Source organism: Sminthopsis crassicaudata, chromosome 2, assembly GCF_048593235.1.
Source record: "Sminthopsis crassicaudata isolate SCR6 chromosome 2, ASM4859323v1, whole genome shotgun sequence".
In the NCBI taxonomy this organism is placed as follows: Eukaryota; Metazoa; Chordata; class Mammalia; order Dasyuromorphia; family Dasyuridae; genus Sminthopsis; species Sminthopsis crassicaudata.
The window spans coordinates 452,145,815-452,172,507 of NC_133618.1; the positions used below are offsets into that span (position 1 = coordinate 452,145,815).

The window sequence follows — 26,693 nt, forward strand, 5'->3', positions numbered from 1 at the left end:
TTTTAGGAAGCATCTTTGGGGGATATGATCTGGCAACTACTTCTAAGTCTACTTTGGCCCCATCTCCTTAGCAGCCATACTTCCTGAAGACCCAGAAAAGCTCCTTTTCTCCTTATCTCTGTCTCTCACAGCTTCCCCTCCCACAGTGAATGAATAAACTTAAAAAAAAAAACCCCACAAAACCAAAAAACCCTCATATAACAAACCCACAAAGTCCAACAAAGCAAATTCTCATATTGGCTATATCCAAAAATGCATTCTCATTTTGGAATTTAAGTTCATTACTTATCCGGCAGAACATGGGTGGCGTGATTCATATTTATTATTCTAGACTTGTGGTTTAGCATTACATTAATCAGAGTCTTTAGGAATTTCAAAGTTTTTTTTATCACTGAGTAAATTGTTTTGTTCTGCTGATGTCACAGCATTATTTAATAAATGTCACCTCAATTTCCTCTGAAACTATCCATTTCATAATTTCTTATGGAACAATAATATTCCATTACATTTATAATACCACAAAATATATTTGGCTATTCTCCAATAGGTGGGCATCCCCTTAGTTTCCATTATGGAAGTACTGAAAAGAGCTGCTATAAATATTATTGTATATGGAGATTTTTCCTTTTTTTTTTTTAATCTCTTTGGGGTAGAAGTATAGTAATGGTATCATGCTCAGCTCTAGTTCCTGCACTGGAGAGAATGCCTGCCTGACACCAGGAATCCTCATCTGTTCAAATCTGACCTCATAAGGAACTGGAAACGGAGTGGATGCCCTTGAGTTGAGAATGGCTGAATAAGTTATAATACATGAATGTAACAGAATATTATTGTTCTTTTTAAAAATTTTATTAATTTTATAATTATATATTTTTTGACAGTACATATACATGGGTAATTTTTTTTTTACATTATCCCTTATATTCACTTTTTCAAATTTTCCCCTTCCTCCCTTTACTCCCTCCCCTAGATGACAGTCAATCCCATATATAATAAATGTGTTACAGTATATCCTAGATACAACATATGTATGTAAAACCAAATTTCTTGTTGCACGGTAAGAATTGGATTCCAAAGGTATAAGTAACCTGGGTAGAAAGACAATAGTACAAACATTTTACACTCCTTTCCCAGTGTTCCCTCTCTGGGTGTAGCTGTTTCTGTCTATCGTTGGTCAACTGGAACTGAATTGGATCTTCTCTATGTTGAAGATATCCACTTCAATTAGAATATATCTTCATACAATATCGTTGTTGAAGTGTATAGTGATCTCCTGGTTCTGCTCATTTCACTCAGCATCAGATCATATAAGTCTCTTTAAGCTTCTCTGTATTCATCCTGCTGGTCATTTCTTACAGAGCAATAATATTCCATAACCTTCATATACCATAATTTACCCAACCATTCTCCAATTGATGGGCATCCATTCATTTTCCAGTTTCTAGCCACTACAAAAAGGGCTGCCACAAACATTTTGGCACATATAGGTCCCTTTTCCTTCTTTAGTATTTCTTTGGGATATAAGCCCAGTAGTAGCACTGCTGGATCAAAGGGTATGCACATTTTGATAACTTTTGGGGCATAGTTCCAAATTGCTCTCCAGAATGGTTGGATTCTTTCACAACTCCACCAAGAATGCATCAGTGTCCCAGTTTTCCCACATTCCCTCCAACATTCATCATTATTTTATTTTTTCCTGTCATCTTAGCCAATCTGACAGGTGTGTAGTGGTATCTCAGAGTTGTCTTAATTTGCATTTCTCTGATCAGTAGTGATTTGGAACACTCTTTCATATGAGTGGATATAGTTTCAATTTCATCATCTGAAAATTGTCTGTTCATATCCTTTGACCATTTATCAATTGGAGAATGGTTTGATTTCTTATAAATTAGAGTCAGTTCTCTATATATTTTGGGAAATGAGGCCTTTATCAGAACCTTTACCTGTAAAAATATTTTCCCAATTTGTTACTTCCCTTCTAATTTTGTTTGCATTAGTTTTGTTTGTACAAAAGCTTTTTAATTTGATGTAATCAAAATCTTGTATTTTGTGATCAATAATGATCTCTAGTTCTCCTTTGGACATAAATTCCTTCCTCCTCCACAAGTCTGAGAGGTAAACTATCCTATGTTCCTCTAATTTATTTATGATCTCATTCTTTATGCCTAAATCATGGACCCATTTTGATCTTATCTTAGTATATGGTGTTAAGTGTGGGTCCGTATCTAATTTCTGCCATACTAATTTCCAGTTTTCCCAACAGTTTTTTTCAAATAATGAATTCTTATCCCAAAAGTTGGTATCTTTGGGTTTGTCAAACATTAGGTTGCTATAGTTGTACCCTATTTTGTCCTGTATACCTAATCTGTTCCACTGATCAACTAATCTATTTCTTAGCCAATACCAAATGGTTTTGGACTGCTGCTTTATAATATAGCTTTAGATCAGGGGAATATTATATGATGATCAACTGTGATAGACTTGACTCTTTTCAACAATGAGACAGTTCAAGACAATTCCAATAGACTTGTGATGGAAAGAACCATCGGCATCCGGAGAGAGAACTATGAAGACTGAATGTGGATCAAAGCATAATATTTTCACTTTATTGTTGTTGTTATTATTTAATTGTTTTTTTCTTTTTGTATATTTTTTCATTTTGATCTGATTTTTCTTACACAGCATGATGAATATGGAAATATGTTTAAAAGAATTTCACATGTTTAACCTACATTAGATTCCTTGCTGTATAGAGGGAGTGAAGAGAGGGAGAAAATTTGGAACACAAAGTTTGCAAAGGTGAATATTGAAAACTATCTTTGTATTTATCTGAAAAAATAAAAAAGCTATTACATTTTAAAAATCTGGTCTCATACACTTACTAGCAGATGGCCTGGACACGTCACCAGTTTGTCTCAATTTCTTCATCTGTCAAATGAAGTGGAGAAGAAAAAAGCAAACCTTTGCCAAGAAAACTTCAAAAGACAAATATAACAATAAAAATTGTATCACTGGATCAAAGTATATGCAGTTTAATTTGGGAGGCATTGTTACAAATTGTTTCCCAGAATGATGAGACCAATTCAAAGCTCTGCCAACAAAATACTAGTGTGCCTGTTTTCTTATAGTCTCTTCAACAAATGTTATTTTTTTCTTTTGTCTTTACTTGTATGGTGGATGAGAGGTGGAAGCTCAAAGTTTCTCTGATTTGTACTTCTGTACTTACTAGCAATCTGGGATATTGTTTCATATGGCTATTTGATAGCTATCTTCTTTTGTAAAGTGCCTGTTTATATTATTTTATCATTTATTAGTAGAGGGTGGCTGTTAAGTTATAAATGTGAATCAATTTCTTATCTATCTTGAATATGAGACTTTTATGAAACTTACTACAGTGATTTTGCTTAGTTATATCTTTCCTTTCTAACTTTACATTAGACATGTTTGTGAAAAACTTTTCAATTTTATAAAATAAAAAATTGGTCATCTTATTTTTGATAATTCTCTCTTGTTTAGTTGTGAACCATTCCCTTACCCATGGATCTGAAACATAATTTCTTCTTTGCTCTTTTATCTTGTTTGGGATGTTATCTTTTATATCTAAATCATGAAGTCATTTTGAATTTATGTCAGGATAGAGATTTCAATTTCTGCTAAACTGTCTTTTAGTGGAAAAGAAAATTCTTGTCAACAAAGTCTTTGGCACTTTGAAATGGTTTCAAAGTTTCAAATGGTTCAATATCAAAAAAAGATATTTTATTAATGGAAATAGTTCTAAAGAAGATTATATTATCACCTATTTGCCATTGAAGCCAAGGTCTCTTGGGATCTTTTCATTTGACTGGTAGTTTCTTATGTGTTATCTGTTCCTTTAGAAAGTTAGCTCCTTATTATGCCTAAGGGCCATCAAATGGTCTATAACTTTTGATCCAGCAATACCATTACTAGGTAAGTATTCCAAAGATATCATAAAAAAGGGAAAAGAATCCACATGTGCAAAAATATTTATAAGTAGCTCCTTTTGTGGTAGCAAAGAATTATTAAAATTGAGGAGATGTTCATCAATGGGAGAATGGCTGAACAAATTGTAGTATATAAATGTTAATGGGATGTTAGCAATAGTAAACAGAAGGATTTTAGAAAACCTGAAAAGACTTAAATGAACTGATGCTGAGTGAAGTGAAGAGAATCAGGAGAACCTTTATACACAATAAAACCAGTATTATGTGATAATCAGCTATTTTTGATTGAGCTCTTCTCAGTCATACAATAATCCAAGACAATTCCAAAGCACTAACTATAATGTTCTAGTTGGTTTTCTGGAGCTCTCTGGACCAGCCTTCCTTTCAGCAGATTAATCACTACAAGAATAGCCAGGTTTAAAGTACAAATTCTTTATTGTCTCCTCACCAGGGAGCCCTGGCTAGTTTGGTCTCAGTGAAGGAAATTCAGGAGGACAGGCCAGCCATCACAGTGGTGTGAGATGGAGTGAATCTCTCTTCTTGGCTCCCAGAGTTTGTGATCCCACTTTCAATCCTCTGCCTTCTCCAAGTCTGTCCCCGGCTGAGTTTGTCCCAGTTTATATGATCTATTATAATTAGATCATTTACAGTATACTGAGTACAAACCAATCATTGTATCACTAGGGAACCATTATTTGTGGTAAGATTAAATCAATCATACTGAACTAGAGAACTACTTATTAATCACCATGCTAAACTAGATAACCATTGTATTATCAATTCCACTGAGTTAACACCTTGTATGAATCCTTGTTTCAAGTTCAGAGTTCTGGCCCATAACATCTCCTGCTTTCTTTTGTTTTAGAACATAGGTGGTCACAACCCTCCTGACTTCTCAGGGAGGTGGGAACCCCCAAAATGAGGTGATCATGCCTTCCCTGATGTATCATAAAAAGGAGTGAAAACACTAAAAAAGGAGGTGATCATGGTCTGCCCGACATCTCAGAAAGGGAGATAAAAACACCAAAGTGAATGGGAAAATAAACCAGATTAGCGAGTTTCTGAAGGGTCTTACTTGAAACATGTGTATACATATATCCATCAATATGGGAGGTATTACATAACAAACAACAAGAATCAACATGAGGAATTATACATGGCCATAAGTTCTAGAGATAGTAAAAAACCAATCTATTGTCTATTACTTCATAACTCATGGAATCCAATGATTCCTGCTGGTTTTCAATTCCTGTATCAGTCTTATCATGTTTCAGGGAATCTAATGATTCCTGCTGGTTTTGAAGTTCTGCAATAGTCTTATCAACAAATTTTCATCTCAGGGAATCCAATGTTTGCTGCGGGTTTTGAAGTCCTGCAATAGCCTCATTATCAGCCATGCTCTTTCAGTGTCAGATGTTTCTTAGGTCTTTTCCTTTGTTTCGAGGATTTTTCTCTTTTTCTGTCTCTCTTCAATGGACAAGGTGAATATGGCTCGTTGGCACCCATCTGATTCCTTCTCCATCTGTAGAGATATAACCAAACCCTTTCCCCCAAGCAGTTAACCTGTCTAGTCCCTTCTATTTACCACTTTCTGGATCTCTCCACATCACCTGGTGATTACATTGGAGCTGCTCACACTGGATACTGCCCTTCTGTCAAATTGAAAAGCCTGTATTTTCCCCAATTGTAATCCCTTTCTCCCATCTGATTGCTTTTTGGCTGATTGATTATGTCTTAATATTGAACTTCTAAAAGCTCTCTAGATGTAATTTCAGCTGTCATCATGCCCCACCTGTTTTTTGTTTGAGGTCTTGGAGTTGGCCCCTGATTCTCATTTCCCTGGGTCAATCTACATTCTGGGCCCGGTGGAAGCCCTTATTGCATGGGGTTTTGGGTCTTGTTCTGTCACCCTGTCCTCTCACTCTATCTCTATGCCTACATTGAGCTTTCAGATGCCCTACTTTACCTCATTGAAAGCATAGTCTGGGAATAAAAGGCATTTGTGCCCACTGTGGCACAGCATTTTATGATCTCCTCTAAAGGAGCATCCTTGTGTAGTCCCAGAATAACTCTTCTACAAACTTCATTAGTTTTTTCTCTAGCAGATTGTTTTATTACCATTATTACCATTTTCACCAATGGTTCTTATGACAGCTGTCTGCAGATGTTCCACAAAATCATCAAAGGATTCATTTGGACCTTGCTCTATTTTTGTGAAGGCTTCCTTTCCATCTTTTCCTGGGAGGGAGCCCCATGCTTTTATAGCAGCAGCAGCAATTTGCTCATATACTATCAAAGGGTAATTAATCTGTAATATAGCATCTTCATACTGACCTTTCCCTGCTAATTGGTCAAAGGTGATTTATATATTAACTACAGTTTGCCTATTTCATTAGTCTTGTATTCTACAGAGTTCACTATACTCCAAAAGCCACAACAAGTCTTGTCCATGTTCTAAACATGTCCCTGCTATAGATTTCCAATTACTAGGGATTAATATTTCATAAGCCAAATTCGCTAATATCATCTTAACATAAGATGACGTAGCCCCATAAAGAGTGCAACTTTTTTGGGAATTAATGAAAAAAAAATCAAATGAAGGTGGCTCAGCTGTACCAGATCTAAAATTATATTATAAAGCAGCAGTTACCAAAGCCATTTGGTATTTGCTAAGACTAGTTGATCAGGTTAGGTTCAAAGGACAAAACAGCCAATAACTTCAATAACCTAGTGTTTGACAAACCCAAAGACCCCAGCTTTTGGGATAAGAACTCACTGTTTGACAAAAATTGCTGGGAAAATTGGAAGTTAGTATGGCAGAAACTTGGCTTTGACCCATACTTAACACCATACACCAAGATAATGTCAAAATGGGTTCATGACCTAGGCATAAAGAATGAGATTATAAATAAATTAGAAAAACATAGGATAGTTTACCTCTCAGACCTGTGGAAGAGGAAGGAATTTATGATCAAAAAGGACCTAGAAATCATTATTGATCATAAAACAGAAAATTTTGATTATATCAAATTGAAAAGTTTTTGTACAAACAAAACTAATGCAGATAAGATTACAAGGGAAGCAATAAACTGGGAAAACATTTTTACAGTCAAAGGTTCTGATAAAGGCCTCATTTCCAAAATATATAGAGAATTGACTCTAATTTATAAGAAATCAAGCCATTCTCCAATTGATAAATGGTCAAAGAATATGAACAGACAATTCTCAGATGAAGAAATTGAAACTATTTCTAGCCATATGAAAAGATGCTCCAAGTCATTATTAATCAGAGAAATGCAAATTAAGACAACTCTAAGATACCACTATACACCTGTGAGATTGGCTAGAATGACAGGGAAAGATAATGCAAAATATTAGAGGGGATGTGGGAAAACTGGGACACTGATAGATGGTTGGTGGAATTGTGAATACATCCAGCCATTCTGGAGAATGATTTGGAATTATGCTCAAAAAGTTATCAAACTATGCATACCATTTGATCTAGCAGTGTTACTACTGGGCTTATATCCCAAAGAGATCTTGTCTAATTCTTCATGCTTTTCACCTAGTTCTTCTTCTTTTTCTTTATTCTAATACTTATATAATTCCTTAAAGCCAATTGTATTAAGTTATATGTATAGAATGTTTCTTTAGGAATTGAATCAGGACCATAATCATTGTGATATTCACTCAGTTGCTCTCCTACTAATTTCCACTTGTCTGGATCTAATTTTTCTTCCTTAGAGAACCAAGGAGATGTGCATTTTAATATTTAGAAGAGTTCAATGATTTGCTTCCAAGTTACAACCAAACCTTAGTTTTTTTGTTATTTTTTTTTAATAAGTATAATCATGCTTTCCTTGAGGTAGAAAAGGCTCCTTTCTAAACATTTGTCCCGTTTCAGCTGAAATATTAATTTAGCCCTTAACAAAGTTTCCTTCTTATCTGTTTTTGTACTTACCCTAATTTTTGGATCACAGAATCTTTTCCGGTAAACTCAAGATTGTGTCAGTCTGTACTGAAATCCTTAGTCCTACGTTTGGATGCCAATATGCAAAGTTCTAGTTGGTTTTTTGAAGGTCTCTGGATCAGCTTTCCTTCAGCAGATTAATCACTACAAGAATAGCCAGGTTTAAAGTCCAAATTCTTTATTGTCTCCTCACCAGGGAGCCCTGGCTAGTTTGGTCTCAGTGAAGGAAATTCAGGAGGACAGGCCAGCCATCACAGTGGTGTGAGATGGAGTGAATCTCTCTTCTTGGCTCCCAGAGCTTGAGATCCCACCTTCAGTCCTCTGCCTTCTCCAAGTCTGTCCCTGGCTGAGTTTGTCCCAGTTTATATGATCTATTATAATTAGGTCATTTACAGTGTACTGAGTACAAACCAATCATTGTATCACTAGGGAACCATTATTTGTGGTAAGATTAAATCAATCATACTGAACTAGAGAACTATTTATTAATCACTATGCTAAACTAGATCACCATTGTCTTATCAATTCCACTGAGTTAACATCTTGTAAGAATCCTTGTTTCAAGTACAGAGTTCTAGCCCATAACAACTCATGATGGAAACTGCAATCACATCCAAAGGAGGAACTGATGGAGTCCAAATGCAGATCAAAGCATAATGTTTTCACTTTTTTGGTTTTATTTTTTTTTTCATGGTTTATCTTTTTGTTCTGTTTCTTCTTTCACAACATAACCAGTGTAGAAATATGTTTTACATGATTGTACATGTATATTCTATATTAGATTGCTTACTCTCTTGGGGAAGGAGAGAGGGAGAAAAAAATGGAATTCAAAATTTTATAAATTCCATGTAATTGGGGGGAAATACTATTTACATTTCAAAAAGAAATTTTTTCTGATTTTTTTTTTCTTTTAAGAAATTAGCTTCTTGTGAGTAGAATCAAGACAACACTGCACACAACAACAAGATTATACAATGATCAGTTCTGGTGGACATGGTTCTTTTCAAAAAGGAGGTGATTCAGGCCAGCTCTAATGATCTTGTTTTTTCTTTCTTTCTTTTTTTTTTTCCCTGAGGCTGGGGTTAAGTGACTTGCCCAGGGTCACACAGCTAGGAAGTGTTAAGTATCTGAGATCAAATTCGAACTCGGGTCCTCCTGAATTCAAGGCTGGTGCTCTATCCACTGGGCCACCTAGCTGCCCCTCTAATGATCTTGTGAAGAAGAGAGCCAATTGTACCCAGAGAAAGAACTGTGGGGACTGAATGTGGGCCACAACATAGTCTTTTCACTTTTTTTTTTGTTGTTGTTTGCTTGCATTTTGTTTTCTTTCTCATTTTTTCTCTTTGATCTGATTTTTCTTGTGCAGCATGATGATTCTGGAATTGCACATGTTTAATAAATTTTGGATTACTTGCTGTCTGGCATGGGGGGAGAGAAAAAAATTGGAACAAAGTCTTGCAAGAGTGAATGTTGAAAACAATCTATGCATGTGTTTTGAAAATAAAAAAGCTTTATATATGTAAAAAAAGAAATTTGCTTCTTGAGAACAGGAATTATCTTTCTGTTCTGTTCAATAGAACAGAACAACGTAAACACTTAATAAATGCCATTTCACTCATTCATCTTTGTATCCTCACACACTCAGGGTCTTGTCTATAAGGTGTTTAAAAAATATTCCTTGAGGTGGAAGAGGGTTCATTGGACTTTATAGAATTAGATCTGAAAAGAAATTTGAGGATCATTTTGGCAAAGCTCCGCATTTTAAAGATCTAGAAAATGAGGCTGAAAGAGAAATTAGAACTAGAACATAAGCTTCTTGAGGGCTGGGACTGTTTGTTGTTGTTGTTTTTTAAATTTGTCTTTAAAGCCACAGAGCCTACAACAATATATGGTACAGAACATGTATTTAATAGATGATTATTGTATTAGACTGAAATGATCTCTTCAAATCCCCATAGGATGTCAATAGCAAAGTTTAGAATAAACACAAAGATTCTCATGGATAACCATTGTTCCTTTTGATCATGAATGCTGATTGTCTGACTATTGTTAAGTGACAAAAAGGGAATATTCTGGGGCAATTCTGCTTGGGATCTTAGGACCAGGGAGAATCTGGGGTAGGGAGGTGTCAGGCTCTACCTTTTTTCTAAGGTGAAAAGTTTCAATAGTCAATAACTATAGTAATCTACCATTTGACAAATCCAAATACTTTAGCTTCTGGGATGAGAACTCACTATTTGACAAAAATTGCTGAGAAAATTGGAAAATAGTATGACAGACACTGGACATTGACCAACATCTCATACCCTTTACCAAAATATGATCAAAATGTATTCCTGATTTAGACATAAAGGGTGATACTATAAGCAAATTAGGTGAGTGAGGAATTAGGTGAGTCTACTTGTCAGATCTGTGGAGAAGGAAGGATTTTATGACCAAAGAACAATTAGAGAAGTTCCTAAAATGCAAAATTTTTGTTACATTAAATTTAAAAGGTTTTGCACAAACAAAATTAATTCAGACAAGATTAGAAGGGAAGCAAAAAGCTGGGAAAAAATGTTATAGCCAATGTTTCTGATAACGACCTCATTTCTAAAATATAAAGGGAACTGAGTCAAATTTATAAGAATACCAGTCATTCCTTAATTGATAAATGGTCAAAAGATATGAACAAACAGTTTTCAAATGGAGAAATTAAAGTAATTTCTAATCATATGAAAAAATGCTCTATCTAAATCACTATTAATTAGAGAAATGCTCTGAGGTACCACTTAAATCTCTCAGATTGGCTAAGATGACAGGAAAAGACAATGATGAATGTTGAAGGAGATGTGGGAAATTGGGGACACTAATACATTATTGGTGGAGTTGTGAGATGAGACAATCATTCTGGAGAGGAATATGGAATGATGCCCAAAAGGGCTATAAAACTATGCATACTCTTTAAGCCAGCAGAGTCTCTACTAGATTTATATCCCAAAGAGAACATAAAAGAAGGAAAGGGATTCACATGTACAAAAATGTTTGCAGCAGTTTTTTTTTTTTTTTTGTAATGGCAAGGAATTAGAAATTGAATGGATGCCCATCATTTGGAGAGTGAATGAATTAGTTATGATATATGAAGATTAATGGAATATAATTGTTCAGTAAGACATGATGAGCAGGCTGATTTCAGAAAGGCCTAAAGAGACTTACATGAACTGATGCTGAGTGAAGTGGGCACAACCAGGAGAACATTGTACATAATAACCCCAAGATTATGTGATGATCAACTTGGTTCTTCTCAGCAATGCTGTGATTCAAGACCGTCCCAATAGACTTGTGATAGAAAGTGCCATCCAGAATTAGAGAGAGAACTATAGAGATTGAATGTGTATCAAAGCATAGTATTTTTACCTTTGTTTACTTTTTCTTTCTCATGGCTTTTCCCCTTTGGGCATGATATTTTTTGTGCAATATGACAAATATAGAAATATGTTTTAGGGGATCGCACATATTCGTCTTGCTATTTTGGGGAGGGAGGAGATAAGGGAAGAAGGGAGAAAAGTTTGGAACACAAAGTCTTACAAAAACAAATGTTGAAAAGGTTTTGCAGTTGTCAATGTGGAAAAATTACCCATGCATATATCTTTTAAATAAAAAGATATAATAAAAAAAAGAATGTTGAAAGCTATTTTACATGTATTTGGAAAAATAAAATACTATTGAGAAAAATTTTTAAATAAAGTGGAAAATGTCTTTAGGGATCAAAGGATAATTGGGGTTATGAAACACAAGGATTTAGGGGTATGCATTAGAAGCCAGGATTTGAAAGATGGAAAGGGGGCTATTGCATGGCAGAAAAGGTAGGTACAAAGAGCAGGGGACAAGATAAGGGAATAAGCAAGTACTAAGTGGCAGGAACTATGCTAAATGCTTTACAAGTATTACCTTATTTGATACCCATGTCATCCCTTCCAGGTATATGCTTTTATTATCTTCTTTTTTACAGTTGAAGAATCTGAGGCACACAGAAATTAAGTTATTTTCCCAGGGTCATACAACTAATAAATATCTGAAGCTGGATATTAACATAGGTCTTCCTAACTGCCCAGTGCTCTGTCCATTGTAGCTTCTTCAAGAGGAAGGATTGGAAGCTGGGATATTAAATTAATCTGAGGATGAAAGGAAACTCAACTAAATGCTAGAGTATTGCCAGGGAATAACTCTGCCATATAGAGATAGATAGATAGAGAGATAGAGAGATCAGTTTCCTCTTCTTTAATCTATTCCTATGGGTTTTCCTTTCTTGAAACCCCTTTACCTAAAACCAGGGACCAGTGCACAACTGGGATTCTTAGGACTGAGGGTATATGTGTTAATTTGGCACCAGTATATTTTAGGAGAAGCAAGCAGTCTGGGCTCTGCCTAACTGCCTCTAGCACCCAAGGGGAGTGCTGAGGTCTCTTCAGGGTTTTCCCAGTAGCCGTGTCCAAGTTTCTTTGATTTATAGCACATCCCTATGCAAGGGATTGTTTTCCTGTATGGGAGAAACATTCATTTTGCATCTGTTTCTTATTAAAAAATAGTATTTTCAGATGAAGAAATTAAATCTATCTATAGTCATATTTTAAAAACCCTCTAAATCACTATTGATTAGAGAATTGCTTATTAAAACAATTCTGAGGTAATACCTCATATCTCTCAGATTGGCTAAGATGACATGATAAGATAATGATAAATGTTGGAGGGGCTGTGGGAAAGCAGGAACATTACTGCATTATTGGTGGAATTCTGAACTGGTAAGAGCAATTTGGAACTATATCCAAAGGGTTATAACTATGGATGCTTTTTGACTTAGCAATACCATTACTATGTCTGTATCCCAAAAGAGAACTTAAAAAAAGGAAAAGGAGCTATATGAACAGAAATAGTTATAGCTTTTTTTCCAGTGGCAAAGAATTGGAAATTGAAGGGATGACCATCAATTAGAGAAAGGCTGAACAAATTGTGCTATGTGATTATGATGGAATACTATTGCTCCATAAGAAATGATGAGCAGAAAAGCCTGGAAAGACTTACATGAACTAATACTGACTAAAGTGAACAGAACCAAAAGAACACTGTACACAGTAAAAGCAAGATTATGTGATGATCAACTACGATGTACTTAGCTCTTCTAAGCAATTCAGCAATCCAAGTCAATCCCAATAGACTTGGGGTGGAAAATGCCATTCACATCCAGAGAGAAAACTATGGAGACTGAATTAGAATGAAAGCATATTATTTTCACTTTCTTTTCTTTCTCATACTTTTTTTCACATACTTTTTGTCCTGATTTTTCTTTCACAACTTGACTAATATAGAAGTACATTTAGAATGATAGTACATTTATAATCTACATGAGATTGCTTGATGTCTTGGGGTGAGAATTAAGGAAGAGAGTGGGGAAATTTGGAATTCAAAATATTACAAAACTGAATGTTGAAAACTATCTTTACATGTAATTGAAAAGAAAAAAATACTGTTAAGTGGGAAAAAATCTTGTGCCCTCAAGTTTATTTTTAGTTTTTCATCTAAAATGTATTTCTTAACTTTCTTCCTTTCCTGTTCCTTTTTGCTCTACAAGCCACTGTTTCTGATCTAGGCACCAACTCCAGAGGAAGACAATGTTAGTGAGTACTAAAAGTGGTGAAAAAAGAATGAAATATAATGATGGTGCTCAAAGAAATACTGAAGCAAAAAAGCAATCAGTCAAGTGGTCATTTCTTGTCTTGCCAGGAACTGTGCTAAGCACTGGGAATACAAATACAGAGAGCTGGAAGGAATCTCTCTGAACAATATTAGAAGTAGAAGGGACTTCTGAATATAGAACAATAGAGATAAAAAAGACCACAGATAGAACTTGGAACATTACAAGCTGGAAGGGACCTTAGAACAAACATGGAATGGTAGAACTGAAAGGGACTTTAGAACTTGAATCGTAGAGCTGTAAGGACTTTATTTAGAACATGGGAATGGTAGAGCTAGAAGTTTTAAGGATCAGTTGACTCTGCAAAAGGAACATCAAACCACTGAAAAGACCTCACTTTTAGTCCAATACTTGCAGTAGTGGGAAATTTACTTCATCTGACTGAATCTCAGTTTCCTCATCTATCAATGCATCACCTCTGTTCTGGGCTGTAGAAAAAAATATTGTATAGATGGCATAATACTAGGGAAGTTGGTGTTTTCCCTTTTTGTGTCATGAATGTATTCCTCTGACAGTCTGATGACTATTCAGATGAATGATTTTTAAATAATCTAAGGAAATGCTAAGTTTCAGTTAGAGATGAGTGAAAATAAAGATGTGATTTTTCCCCCTTCTAAGCTCACAGACTTTTTGAGGAGATCCATAGAATCCAAGTTAAGAAGCTGTGTTCTAGAGAAATATATGCTATAATAGATAATAATCATCTCATCCGACTTTCTCATCTTACCAATATGAATGGTAAGTCCAAAGAAGAAAAGATACAAGTCTGAAATCACAAAACAGAAAAAAGGAGAAGGGAATGGAGAAATTTGTTTTTTAATTGGGGGATCACATTTTTAAATTGAAAGAGATCTTGAAAGCCATCTGGTCCAATCTCATTTTTCAGATGAAGAAACTGAGGTCTACGTTATAAGAGGTATTCAAGAGCAGGAAGGATCCTGGCCTCAGGAAGATTGGACGAAATATCGTTTGACGGTCCTTTCCATTACAGAGATTGGGATTTTAGCCTCCTTCCTTTTGATCCCTCCCAAACCGATCTCCTCCTTCCTTACATCCCATTCTGACCAAAGATACCAAGCTGCAGACCTGACACTGCCCACCAGGGGACACCAAGTCACCATATTCGGCTGCCTGGCCTGGCTCGGTCTGAGCAATCCAGATTCTTTTTTTCCCGGAGAAGGCGCTTTCAAGGAGATGCCTTCTGGAAGGAGATTATCTGAGGGGCGCCGGGTCAGGGACATCACTGTAATGTCTCTGGTACCCTAGAGGCGAAGGCACGCCACAATTCATGTATGGACCAATTTCCATTTAAAAAAATAACAATAAGTAGCTCCAGATCTAGCTCTAAGAGTGGACGACAGCAGAAATTTCAACATCATTCCTCCTTTTCCTCAGCCTTCAGGATTCGAACTTTATATTCATTCTCCCTGAATTAACAGCCCCCTACTCATTGATTTAGGGATCCTCTCTTTCCCAGGGATCACTGCACTAAGATCAGGCTGTCCCCTCAGGGTATACAGGTGTTAAGTGGCCTGAAATCCAGAGCCTTAGTTTTACTCCCAGTTCCGTAGCTAACTCGTTGTGCCACTCTGGGCAAAGAATTTCCTTTTTCTGAGACTCAGTTTCCCCTTATGTAAAATGAGAAAGAAACTGGATCATCGGATGATCAATCCAGAGGTCACTGCCAGCTTGGACGTTCTCTGAATCTATAGGCAGTACGGGGAAACTCCAGGGGTGGGAGGGAACCCAGAAGCCCTAGTGGGCTGCCCCTTTTTTGATCTAGAGATCCCCAGATTACACAAACCCGGGCCCCAGCACGGGAGTCCGGAATCCCCAGCATTGAGCCTGCGACGAGTTTTGCAACTTGGCCAGCAGGAAATGCTACGCCTGGTTCCCAGAGAGATAAGTGTACCCCCTCCCCTAGCCCGTCCCGCCCCGCCTTGCCCTCCCTCCCACCCCTCCCGGCCCCTTCCCTCCGCGGGTTCTGTCCCTTTCCCGGACGGGACCTTGAGTCTTGAGTCACTCCTTTGTATCACCCTCCCTCACTCCACCCCCTGGAACTGGAGCTTCCCCAGCTGGGGAGTTGGGCAACAGGGAGGCTCTGCGGCTGCTCCCCCCTGGGGAAGGAGGAGTAGGTCGTCCCTCCCCAGCCCCGCCTTCCAACTGGAAGTGGGGGGAGCAGGGTGAGGAGCCTGGGTTCTTCGTAAGCTAAACCCCGTACCCCAATTACAGGAGCTACTGCCTCCCCCTCCAACACATATCCTGGGCCCATTAAGTAGGATATGTGGGGAGGGTACAGAACCCTGCTGCTCCCCCTACGAAGAAACAGTGGACAGAATACCTCACGGTCTTGGGGAAGGACCCCTAGAATAGGGGAAGAGTCTGAAATTGCAGTTAGTAAATTGAGTTAGAGGTCCTGACTATGTAATTTACACTTGACTGTGTAGCACCAGGCAAACTGGCCTCAGTTTCCTCACCTCTAAAATGAGGTAGTTAGACTACAATAGCTGGGGTTCTTAAAGCTGCTTTTATGTCTTGGGCCCCTTTGGCAGTCTGATGAAACCACTGGCCCTCTTCTCAAAATTTTTTTAAAGAAATACCAAAAAACCCCCACAAAAAAACCAAAAAGAACCTTTATTTATATTATTATGTTGAATTATAATTTAAAAAAAATCCAAGTTCTTGGACCTCAAATTAAGAACCCCTATACTGAATGATATCTAAGGTCCCTTTAATGCTTCAAGTCCCCCCCCCCCCTTGTTGATAGCCATTATTATCTGGGTATAAAAGAGCAATGAATGACACAGAAATATGTGTATGGGGGAGGGAAGCAGCACAGGAGAATGAGAATTTCTTTTGCCTCCAGGTTCAACTCATTTCATCATTGGGTGCAATTGCTTTAAGGAAAAAACTGTTTTTAAAATCACTACCTGGTATTCATACCTTACAAATAAGAAAATGGGCCTGGGACCCAATCAACTTCCTCTAAAGTGAGGAGTAATGGAAAAGGCCCTGGATCCCAATGGAATCAATAGACTTAGGATGAAATCCCAAATTCTGTTTCTCATTTGCTGAGACCTTAGGCTGTGAAATCTCATTTTCCCTCCTAGGCCTTTGTTGGCCCATCTGTCAAATGCAGGGATTGAGAGTCCTAGATGATCTAATGTTAGATGAGCCTTTAACATTCCTTCTGCTAAGGGCCCTTACATCTTCAAGAATTTGTATTCAAAGTTTCAAGGTCTCTTCTTGCACTGGAAATTTGGATTTTGTGATCTTGACCAGGAGGTTTAGTAAATTATTCTATCTCCAGAATCCTAGAGTAGCACCCAAGGGACTCAGAGACCCCACTGAATTGTCCCAAGAAACCTTGCCCAGATAAACAAACTCTATGATCTATCCTCCCCAACATTCTGCCTGCAGGTTTCCATTTGCCCTTTTTCCCTGAATAAGGAGAAGGGAAGCTCTGCCTTTGGTCCAGAGATACTGGTTGTTGGGGAAAGGACTCAGGAGACTGGACCCTCAGAGCTCCCCCTCTCCCAAGACCTACTCTTATTCAAAGAGTCAACCCTGAAAGGGTTAACTTTCTAACGATTTCCCAAGCCGAGGTTGAAAGGAGAAGGGTTTTGTGTGCTTTCAAAAAAAACAAAAAAAAAAAAAAAACAAAAAAAAAAAACAACAACAACTCTCTCTCTATCTCTGTCTCTGATTCTTGTCTCTGGCTCTGTCTTTCTTCTCTGTCTCTCTCCCTCTGTCTCTTCCTCTGTCTTTCTTTTTCTTTCTCTCTAGCTCTCTCTTTCTCTCTCGCTCTCTCTCCCTCCACCCCCCTTCTCTTTCTCTGAGTCTCTTGTGCAATTCTTGGGCTGCAGTTCCCAGGCCGGAGATGCAGCTGTGGAAGAGGTGGTTAGCTCCAGCAGGCAGTGTGGAAGGGCGGGAGGGTGGGAGGGGAAAAGGGAGGGAGGGTGGGAGGGAGTCGTGTTTGTCTAATACACTGGTGCCAAAGGCAGGCTGCCGGCTGCCTGGGAAGGCCTCCCAGCCCCAGACAGAGAGGCGCCTCTGTACACCTGGGGATGTTCAGGTTAAATGACTACACATTCTTCTGCACCCAGCTGATTGAAACATTCACAAACAGGCCGGCTGCGCCAGGCTCCAGATGGGCTGGGGCCCAGCCAAAAGGGAAAAGAGAGAAACAGAGAGATTTCTGAGCAACTCTGCTAGGCGGGCTGAGCTCTGTAGGGAGGGGCCACAGCCCAGGGACCCCCATCCCCACCCCTCCCTCGAAGAACTAGGGGACCTGTAAAAGACCACACCACATGTATATATACATATATATAAATATAAAAATATATGTAGACATGCTCACAGAGATACATAGATGTGGATATGCATATTTGTCAGCAGAATAGTGTAGTGGAAAGAAGGCTAACCCAGAAATGCAAGACAGTAGTCCTGAGTTCTGGTCCCAGCTCTTATACTCATTAACTGTGTAATCTCCTCTCTGGGCCTGTTCCTTTATTTATAAAATGAAGGGGGTGGAAGGGAGTAGATAATACCTAAGAACCTTTCAGATTCCAAGATCCTACGACACTATGTGAATATACATACATAGATAAAGGCATCTGAGACAATGTAGCCATGTCCGTGTATATATACAGGTATACATAATAACTATACATATATGTCTGTATATACACAGAGACATGACTACATTGTCTCATTATGGAGCTCACATACCCATGTATTATATATGTGTGCATATTACATTTTATATATATACACATACAGATGTATTATGTTATATAGATGTATATATAATACATCTGTATGTGTATATATACACATAGAGAGATTTGTTTATCTACATATCTATAAGAAAACAATAGAGTCCAGGGAAAGAGGGTTGGAATGAAAGTTCAAATCTTGACTCTAGCACTTACTAGCTAAGTCTGGACAAGTCATTTTTCCTCTCTAAGCCTCAGATTTCCCATCTGTTAAAGGAGTGGGTTAGAACTTGATGACTCTTGGGTTTCCTTCTAGCTCTATGCCAACATCTTTGGCTTTTCCTTATATTGGTTAGAGGAAGCTGATAGCAGAAGGAGCCCTGGCTGAGATTTAGTCCGAGTTCAATCACTTCTTTGTCACTTCCTGCTAGGAGACTTGGAGCAAATCACTTTCTCTAAGACTCTGTCTCCCATCTGTAAAATGGGGATAATAGCTTAATGGGGATGTTGTGAGGAAAATACTTCACAGACTATAAAATGCTATAAAATATGCCCTGTGAACCATTCATGAGAAACCATTTATGTGCATATGTACATAAACCAAATTTTAAAATCACATGTAGATATGTGCTCATCTACCCATACACATGGCTAGTGGACACATGGTGATATGCACATTTCGGTATTTTGACAAATTACAGCCAACAAACTTTTGCACACATATAACTATATGGCCTACATGTGAACATACCAATGGATATATTCACACATTATAGCCACATACCCCAAAATAACACATTCCTAAATATACAAGGGTACTTCCTTAGCCTGTGGTCTAGACCAAGACCGTGTTTTTAGGACTTGCCTTTGAGCTTTTAATTTTCTACCCCTACTCCTTATTTCTCAGCTGTCCCAGCCAAATCCTCCTCCTCCTTCCACATCTGAGCCCTCTGTGCACCCACTCCCATGTCCCTTGCCTGGGAACACTGGTCCCTGGGGTGGGGCCTACAGCCCGGGAAAAGGGCTCATATCCTAACTCTTAGGCAGGTGGTGGCTGGTGCAGCTGAGACCAGTGGGCAGTGGGGTGGCTGCCAGGGCAAGGCAGGGGCAGGAAGGAGTCAGCTGCTAGGCTACATGCCAACTGTGAACAAGCTCACCCTGCCTCCGTGGCCCCCACAGGCCTGGCCACCAAGGCCAGATAAAACCACCTCGTTTACAGCACCATCCCCCTTTCCCAACAGGCCAAAGTTTAGGGCAGGTGTGTGTGGGAAAGGTAGGGCAGGGCTGCAGGTGGGAACACTTACCCACCCTTTCCAGCCCCCTTCCTTGTACCCAAGTATGTTCTTGTTCCAAGCTACTATTCCCTTGTCTTGCCACAGAGGGAAAGGGGCTTTAGAAGAGTCCCATCGCTGGCCCTTCATTTTAGCTGATAAAACAAGCTTGGCACATAGCAAATTGGTGGCAGGCAGCTATCACAGAATGCCAGAGCTGGAAGGGAATTTAGAGATCTAGTCCAAACCAATTATAAGTAGGGAAATAGGTTCGGAGTGGAATGGACATGCCCAAGGCCATTCAGCCAGTTGGTGGCAGAGATCATAAAGTGTCAGTTGATTGTGAACTTTGTGATCAGATTGTCTAGTCCAACCCCCTCATTTTAAAAATGGGGAAGCTCAGGAAGGCCTAGTTAACTTGCCCAAGGTCACACAGCTGGTGAGCTGAAGCAGCCCAGGTCTCCTGACTTCAGCCTAGAGCTCTTTCCAGAGCATGTATTGCCTCCCCCAGCTCTGCACATAAATGGCTGCCTAATGCCTACTGTTCCAGGCCAGCTGGGTCATGAGTTGGCTTGGGTAAAAGGGCAGAGCTGAAATATAGTGCTGGGGGAGGAGGGGAGAGAAAAGGGACGGAGGACACTGTTAAAGATGCAGGAAGCTCGAGTCTGACAAAGGCTAGGATTCAACTGTTCACCAAAATAGTGTCAAAGATCAGAACCTATAGGCTGTCATTTCCCCACTACACCCCAAAACTGATTCTTATCCATCCCAAAATCAGGCAAAGAGACTCCAATTTATCAATTATTTGTTTAATAACAAAACGCCCACACTTTACACTATTGTAAAAAACAATATTCTCAATAATCATTGTAATATACAATACAGGCAATTATTTTCTCAGAAATCTGAGAAGCAGAAAACAAATTACATTTTTTTCCAAGGAGTATCTTTTAAAAAAATAATAAACAGGTCTCCCCCGCGCAAGAGAAGTCAGTGTCTTATTGGGGCCCGGAGGTCTCTGGCACCTGGGGCTGCAGCGATTCCATGCCCCTTAGCCCCAACGGGCGCTGGGATGGGCCAGCTCATCCCACGGGGTTCATGGGAGGTCACCCCCACGCAGGACAGCAAGCTCCCGAGGGCCCCTTTCCTCACGAGAACGGAATGGGGAAATCTGGGAAACCCGGGAATCCCACGAGTGCTTTTTCTCCTTCGCCCCAGCTTCCAGAGTCCGCGGTTGTCAGCCGGACGTCTCAGCGACACAGTATACGATCATCTGCGCCAACGCAGGCAGGCTAAGGGAAAGAGAGGAAGAGAAGTGGTGAGTTGACTGTTTGGGTCCCCAAGAACCGCGACAAGCTCCAGTGCTTCCCAGGACTGGAAAGGACGAAGTACAGACGATCCGCCCCTGCTAACTCAGCCTGAAGTGAGAGGTGCTACTGCACGGATCCTCCCCGCTCCAGATCTTCGCAATCCGCCTTTCCGACCACCCACCCTATGAGCAAATGACCACTTCTAGAAGAGGAGAGGCTCCGAAAACGGGGGAGCGTGCTTACCTCTGCCGCAAGAGCACTCATCTCGCCGTTGAGCGTGCTGAGGGGCGCCCGGGCAGGGAGGACCCGGCCCCCGGGGGTACCGACGGCCTGAGAGTCCAACTCCAGCTGCAAGTCCCAGATGTAGTCAATGACGTGCTGCAGGATCTCCACCTTGCTGACCTTGCGGTTCTGGGGGAGCGTAGGTACCAACTCCTTGAGGCGCGAATAGCACCCGTTCATGTCGTAGAGCAGCACGTTCACCTGCTGCTCGTCCAACAAGGCAGGAAGCCGGGTGCCCGCCCCGCCGCAGCGGGAGATGGCGACGCTCTGTTCCGACAGACAGCGGACCACTTCCCCGGCACCTCCGGACATCTTCCCGGCCTTGAGCGCGCAGCTGGGGCCGGCGGTGGCGGCGGTTCCACTGGCGACCTTCATGATTCAGTCGTCGAATAAGGACTCAAGGAGAAAGCAGGATTCGGCGAAGCTGTGGGTGGAGGGGAAAGAGCGAGGAAGTCGGTAGAGCGAAGACACCAGCTAAAGTTCTAACCAAGAGAGAGAAACGCAATTGTGCAGAGTCCACAACCTGATTTCTTATTTATATACCAACCGGAGCCAGGGAGAGGCGGAGCCAGAACGTTCAAAAGCAGCCAATGATAGGCCGGGGGTAGGCCTGCCGCCTTGTTAGGGATCCGCCCCCCTGTTCCCCACGTGCGGCTTAGCGTTTGGGGAGTTAAGGGAGCCAAGGTCCCTGCGGGACTGGAATTGGGGGGTTTAGAGAAGCCGGGGGTGGGGTGAAGGAGGGGGTTGTAGGAATATGACAGCCTCTTTAAATGGTTTAGTGACAGCTCAGACAGCCTGCGTGTAGTGTTGGGAGGTTAAAATCCTCTTCTTCTTGGACCCTTTGCACCCCCTGGATTCGGGGCTCTTCTGGGATGCTAAAGAGGATCCGCCCCCCAACCCCGGACAAGGCGAGGATCTGAGGCTACCTGGACTGTAGAGTTAGAAGGGAGTGTCTTTTCCTCCCGCTGAAGCCGCGGGCAGCTACTGCCTCGGGGATTCCCTTCGGGTTTTGCGTTTCCCCCTACAGATTCTGGATCTGGGAGCGCGAGAAAATGCCCCCCCCATTTTCCAGCGGGTTCTTTGTAAGGCCGCCCCACCTCAGGCCCCCACCAACCCGTGCTCATTCTCAGGCCGTATTTTCGGGGGGGGGTAAGCACCCTCTATCCCGAATCTCGATCGAGGGGTCTCAGCTCCCATTCCCAGACCCGGGTTGTATTCTCCCACCCCCCTCCAGCTTTCACCGACCCCCTTGGCGGGCCCAGCCCAGTTTCAGTGTCTAAACAAGCGGCTCAGACCGTTAGACGCCAGTCCCGTGACGTCACCCATTCATAAAACCCGGACGGACTGTCAGGCTGGCGCCGCGCGGGCGGTCGCCATGGAGACCGCAAACAGGGGCTCGCGCGCCTTTCTCTCTACCCCCGCCCGCCCCCAAACACTCACACACTCTCTCACAGTTAGTCACCTGCAAAAGTGCAAAGGCAGGGGCTCAACGCGGAGCCAGTCAGTCATTTATCACCTTAAAACTTCGGTGGAGATTAGCTACATCTCGCACCTGCAAAACTGCCGTGGCCCTGCAGTCCCCCTCCTCCGGCTTTGGCTGGGTTGAGCCTCGGTTTTAGCCCTTGCCTCAGCGCGGCTGCCTCGCCTCCGCCCTGCCTGCAGCTGCCGCCGCTGCTTCTGGTGTTCCCCTAGAGCCCCAAACTTCCCTGCAATGAGCAAAGTTGGGGAGAAGCTGTAAATCATTTCCAAAGAGGAGGCATGGGGGAGGCCTTAAAGAAAGCTGAAAGCTGAAAATGACCTGGGATTGGGGGCGCAAACATACCGAGGTGAATCCAAACCTGTAGCCCAAGACGATTTTTTCATCCCAAAGGCTTATGTTCCAATTCTCTGCCACTACAAAAGACTTGCTATAATAATTATTATTTTTTGTACAATTGTGTTCTTTTCCTCTTTCTGTGGTCTCTTATTAAAAGGTCCAGGAGGGATGTCAGCACATAGGGTTTCAAAGCGCAGATGTCCTGAGAACATCTCAGTTGTGCAGCTTATTGGTTGTGATTTTGGGCAGATCAATTTGGGTCTCAATTATTTTATCTGTAAAAGTAAAAGATTTGGACTTAGATAATCTCTAAGCTTTCAGTTTTCTTTAAACCATGGCAGTTTTGCATCATAAAAATGAAGTAAAGAAAGTAAAATTTTTCTATGGACAACGCTAAAACTATGATTCTTCATTTTGCAGGGTGACCTGACTTAGGTCATAAAGCAGGTTAAAGGCAAAGTCATTTGAATTCAACAAATATTTTTAAAATGCCTACTGTGTGTAGTGTTGGATGCCCCATTGAGGAATGTAGATGACTGACTCTGGATTGCTACCTTTTCCGGGGAGCTTATAAGCTTCAGCAGTTCTATAATGCTAGAAAGTTAGATGAAGGGGCAGCTAGGTGGGGCAGTGGATAGAGCACCAGCCCTGAATTCAGGAGGACCGGAGTTCAAATATGGTCTCAGACACTTAACGCTTCCTAGCTGTGTGACCCTGGGCAAGTCATTTAACCCCAGCCTCAGGAAAAAAAAAGAAAGTTAGATGAGACATTCCATAGGGGGAGGTGCCATCTGGGGCTATAAGTATGGGGATAGGAATTGGACCAGTGATTTCCTTGGTGGAGAGACTTCCTGGCTTCCAAAAGCACTTGTGTAACTTCTTTGAAATCTGTGGTCAGTTTTCTGGAGCACTGATTGCTTATGACTTATTCAGGGTCACACAACCAATAAAAAAAAATTGAAATCAGATTTTCTTAGCTACGTATTGGGAATAAGAAAAGAAAACATTTAGAAAGTGGTGTCTGAATTGAGTTTTAAAAGGTATTAGGATTTCTAAGAGACAAGGAGGAATGAAAAGTGAGTGCACTTCAAGGATGGGAGACTACCTATATTAAGACTTGGAGAATAGAGGGTGGAAAGTTGGAGCCTTTAAATGCCTAAAGAAGAAGTTTAATCCTAGAGGTAATAAAGAGCCTTTAGAGTTTATTGAACAGAAGGATAACATAAGACTATGCTCTTGGAAAATGCTTCTCTTTGGCATTTATATAGAAATGAATTCTTTGGTCATAGTAATCCAAGGGAAAATTTTTTTTAAAGGCTCTCTATCCTATTCCTTAGTGGAGTGGCAAAAAAGACAAAGGGACTTAGATAGTTAAGAACTTAACTGGAGATACTCTAAATGTAAGATGTTTGTTGTGTAGCTAATAGTTTGGTCTTTAGAAGAACTGAACCACATAGATGTCAGTATTGAAATCAAAACAAATAAGCCAGAATGTAAGTGTCAGCTGAATGATTTGCAGGTTCTCATTAGAGAGGACCAAAAATGGAAAGGCAGATGTGTATATAATAGGCCACAGAACATTGCCAATAATGATCTTCACTCAGGAAAAATATCACTTGAAAGATGGTATGACCCAAATGAAGAGGGTGACATAATGGAAAAGGCATTGGACTTAAAAGATCTGGGCTCAAATGGGATTCCACTACAGAGAATTCCTTTGACTTAGGACAGATCACTTATGGGTCCGGGCTTTGTTTCCCTTGTCTTTATAAAACCCAGAGGGTTGGACTAGATGACCTTAAAGGTCCCTTCCCAACTTTAAATCTGTGATTCTTTTATCCTGAGTGGTGTGCAATGGTCCGTAGATAAGGTCAGGGCTGCTACCTTCAAAATGGGAGAAATACAGTTCAGGAACTCACTCTGCCTTGCTTTAGCTCCCTCATGCTTCCATTTACCAGATTTCTTCTTAGCAGGCTCCCTGCCCACTTTGTGGGTAACTTTCCCCTTTCCAGTTTCCTTTAATGTTGTCTTTCCTCATTAGAATGGAAGTTCCTTGAGAGTAAGGTTGTATTTATATTTATAATCCTAGTGCTTGTCACTATGACTAGGACATAATAAGCATTTAAGAAATTATCTATCATCTATTTATCTTTATCCACACGTGAGTCAGGGGGGTGATACAGTGGTTAGACAACTAGTCCTAAACTCAGAAAGAGCTGAGTTCACATTTGGCCTTAGATGAATACTAGCTTTGTGACTGTTTTCCCTGGACAAGTCACTGTTTTCCCAATTGTAACAAGTAACATCATCATAATAAGCTACTGCCTCCCAGGGATATTTAAAAGATCAAAGGAGATAATGTTTGTAAACTATTTAGCCCCATGCCTGGCACAAACAAGCATTTAATAAATGTTTATTCCATTTCTTCATCTATATATTTATCTATATTTGCACAGGCTGTCCCTCATGCTTGGTACTTACTCGTTACTTCCAACTCTTCCTTTTCCTTCAAAGCTTAGTTCCAGTGCTACCTCTTACAGGAATCCTATACTGATTCCAATTTTCCATCTACCCCTTTTCCCAGAAGACACTGTCTGTCATCCCCAAGTTATACACATATATTTTGCGTTTATTCTGCTGTGTCTGCTTCATTTCTGACCAATAGAATGAAAGCACTGAGGGCAGTGTCTTTTTTGTCTTTGTATTCCCATTACTTATTGAAGAAGTATTCAAAGAGAACCCCATACAGAGTGTTGGACTAGATACTAAGTTTAGGTGAGATACAGACAACATTTTACTCAGTATTCCATTGTATTAGAAAAGTGCAAACAAAGTGTTAAGTCAATTAATTGACATTTATTAAGTTATTTTTAAGTGCCATTAAATTATATGTATATTACATATACTATATATACCTACATATATTAAGTTATTATTAAGTGTTATATGGCCAGGCACAGTGCTGGACAACATTGCACATAAGTAGATATTTAAGAAGCCCATATATAGGGGCAGCTAGGTGGCGCAGTGGATAGAGCACTGGCCCTGAATTCAGGAGGACCCGAGTTCAAATTTAGTTTCAGACACTTAACACTTCCTAGCTGTGTGACCCTGGGCAAGTCACTTAACCCCAACCTCAGGAAAAAAAAAAAAAAGAAGCCTGTATATAGCAGGTGAAGTACACAGGTAAGACTGTTACCCACTGGAGGGGATTGGCAAAGGCTTCTTGGGGGAGGCAGTATTTTAATTGGACTTTAAAGGATGATTAGGAATTAAAGAGGCAGAGAGACAAGCAAGGACAGGCACCCAGGTTTACCTGACTCCTGGCTGAGAGTTTGGTCCTTCATGCCTCGAGGCCTCAGTTTGCTCTGTGTGGGTTAACAAGTGAGTAGAGTGCCCACGATGTATCCAGGACCAATATACCTATAAATGCTTAATCAGTTGTTTTTAAGGGAGAGGATGAAGATTCTCACACCTGCTTTTCCAGGAGGGGGGGTCCTACATGGATGCTGTGGGATGGAAGGATTCCAAATGTCACTTTAATCACACACACACACACACACACACACACACACACACACACACACACACACACACACACACATGCTCCAGCTACTAAAATGGGCTCAGAGA

General features: G+C 40.4%; 1 protein-coding gene across 1 annotated transcript; it reads right to left on the minus strand.

Moving 5' to 3' along the window:
• Positions 1–20,445: 20,445 nt before the first annotated feature.
• ID1 (inhibitor of DNA binding 1) lies at positions 20,446–21,775 on the minus strand. Its single transcript, XM_074292808.1, has 2 exons — positions 21,206–21,775; positions 20,446–20,944 (listed from the first exon to the last, which is right to left on the minus strand). The coding sequence occupies exons 1-2, from the start codon at positions 21,617–21,619 to the stop codon at positions 20,903–20,905; spliced, it is 456 nt and encodes a 151-aa protein (XP_074148909.1). The 5' UTR covers positions 21,620–21,775; the 3' UTR covers positions 20,446–20,902.
• Between the last annotated feature and the right edge of the window lie 4,918 nt (positions 21,776–26,693).

Coding starts and splice junctions, on each gene's coding strand:
- ID1 (XM_074292808.1), bottom strand. CDS start 21,619: ATGAAGGTCGCCAGTGGAACCGCCGCCACCGCCGGCCCCAGCTGCGCG. Junction 20,945..21,205: donor TGAGTGCTCTTGCGGCAGAG/GTAAGCACGCTC, acceptor TCTTTCCCTTAG/CCTGCCTGCGTTGGCGCAGA.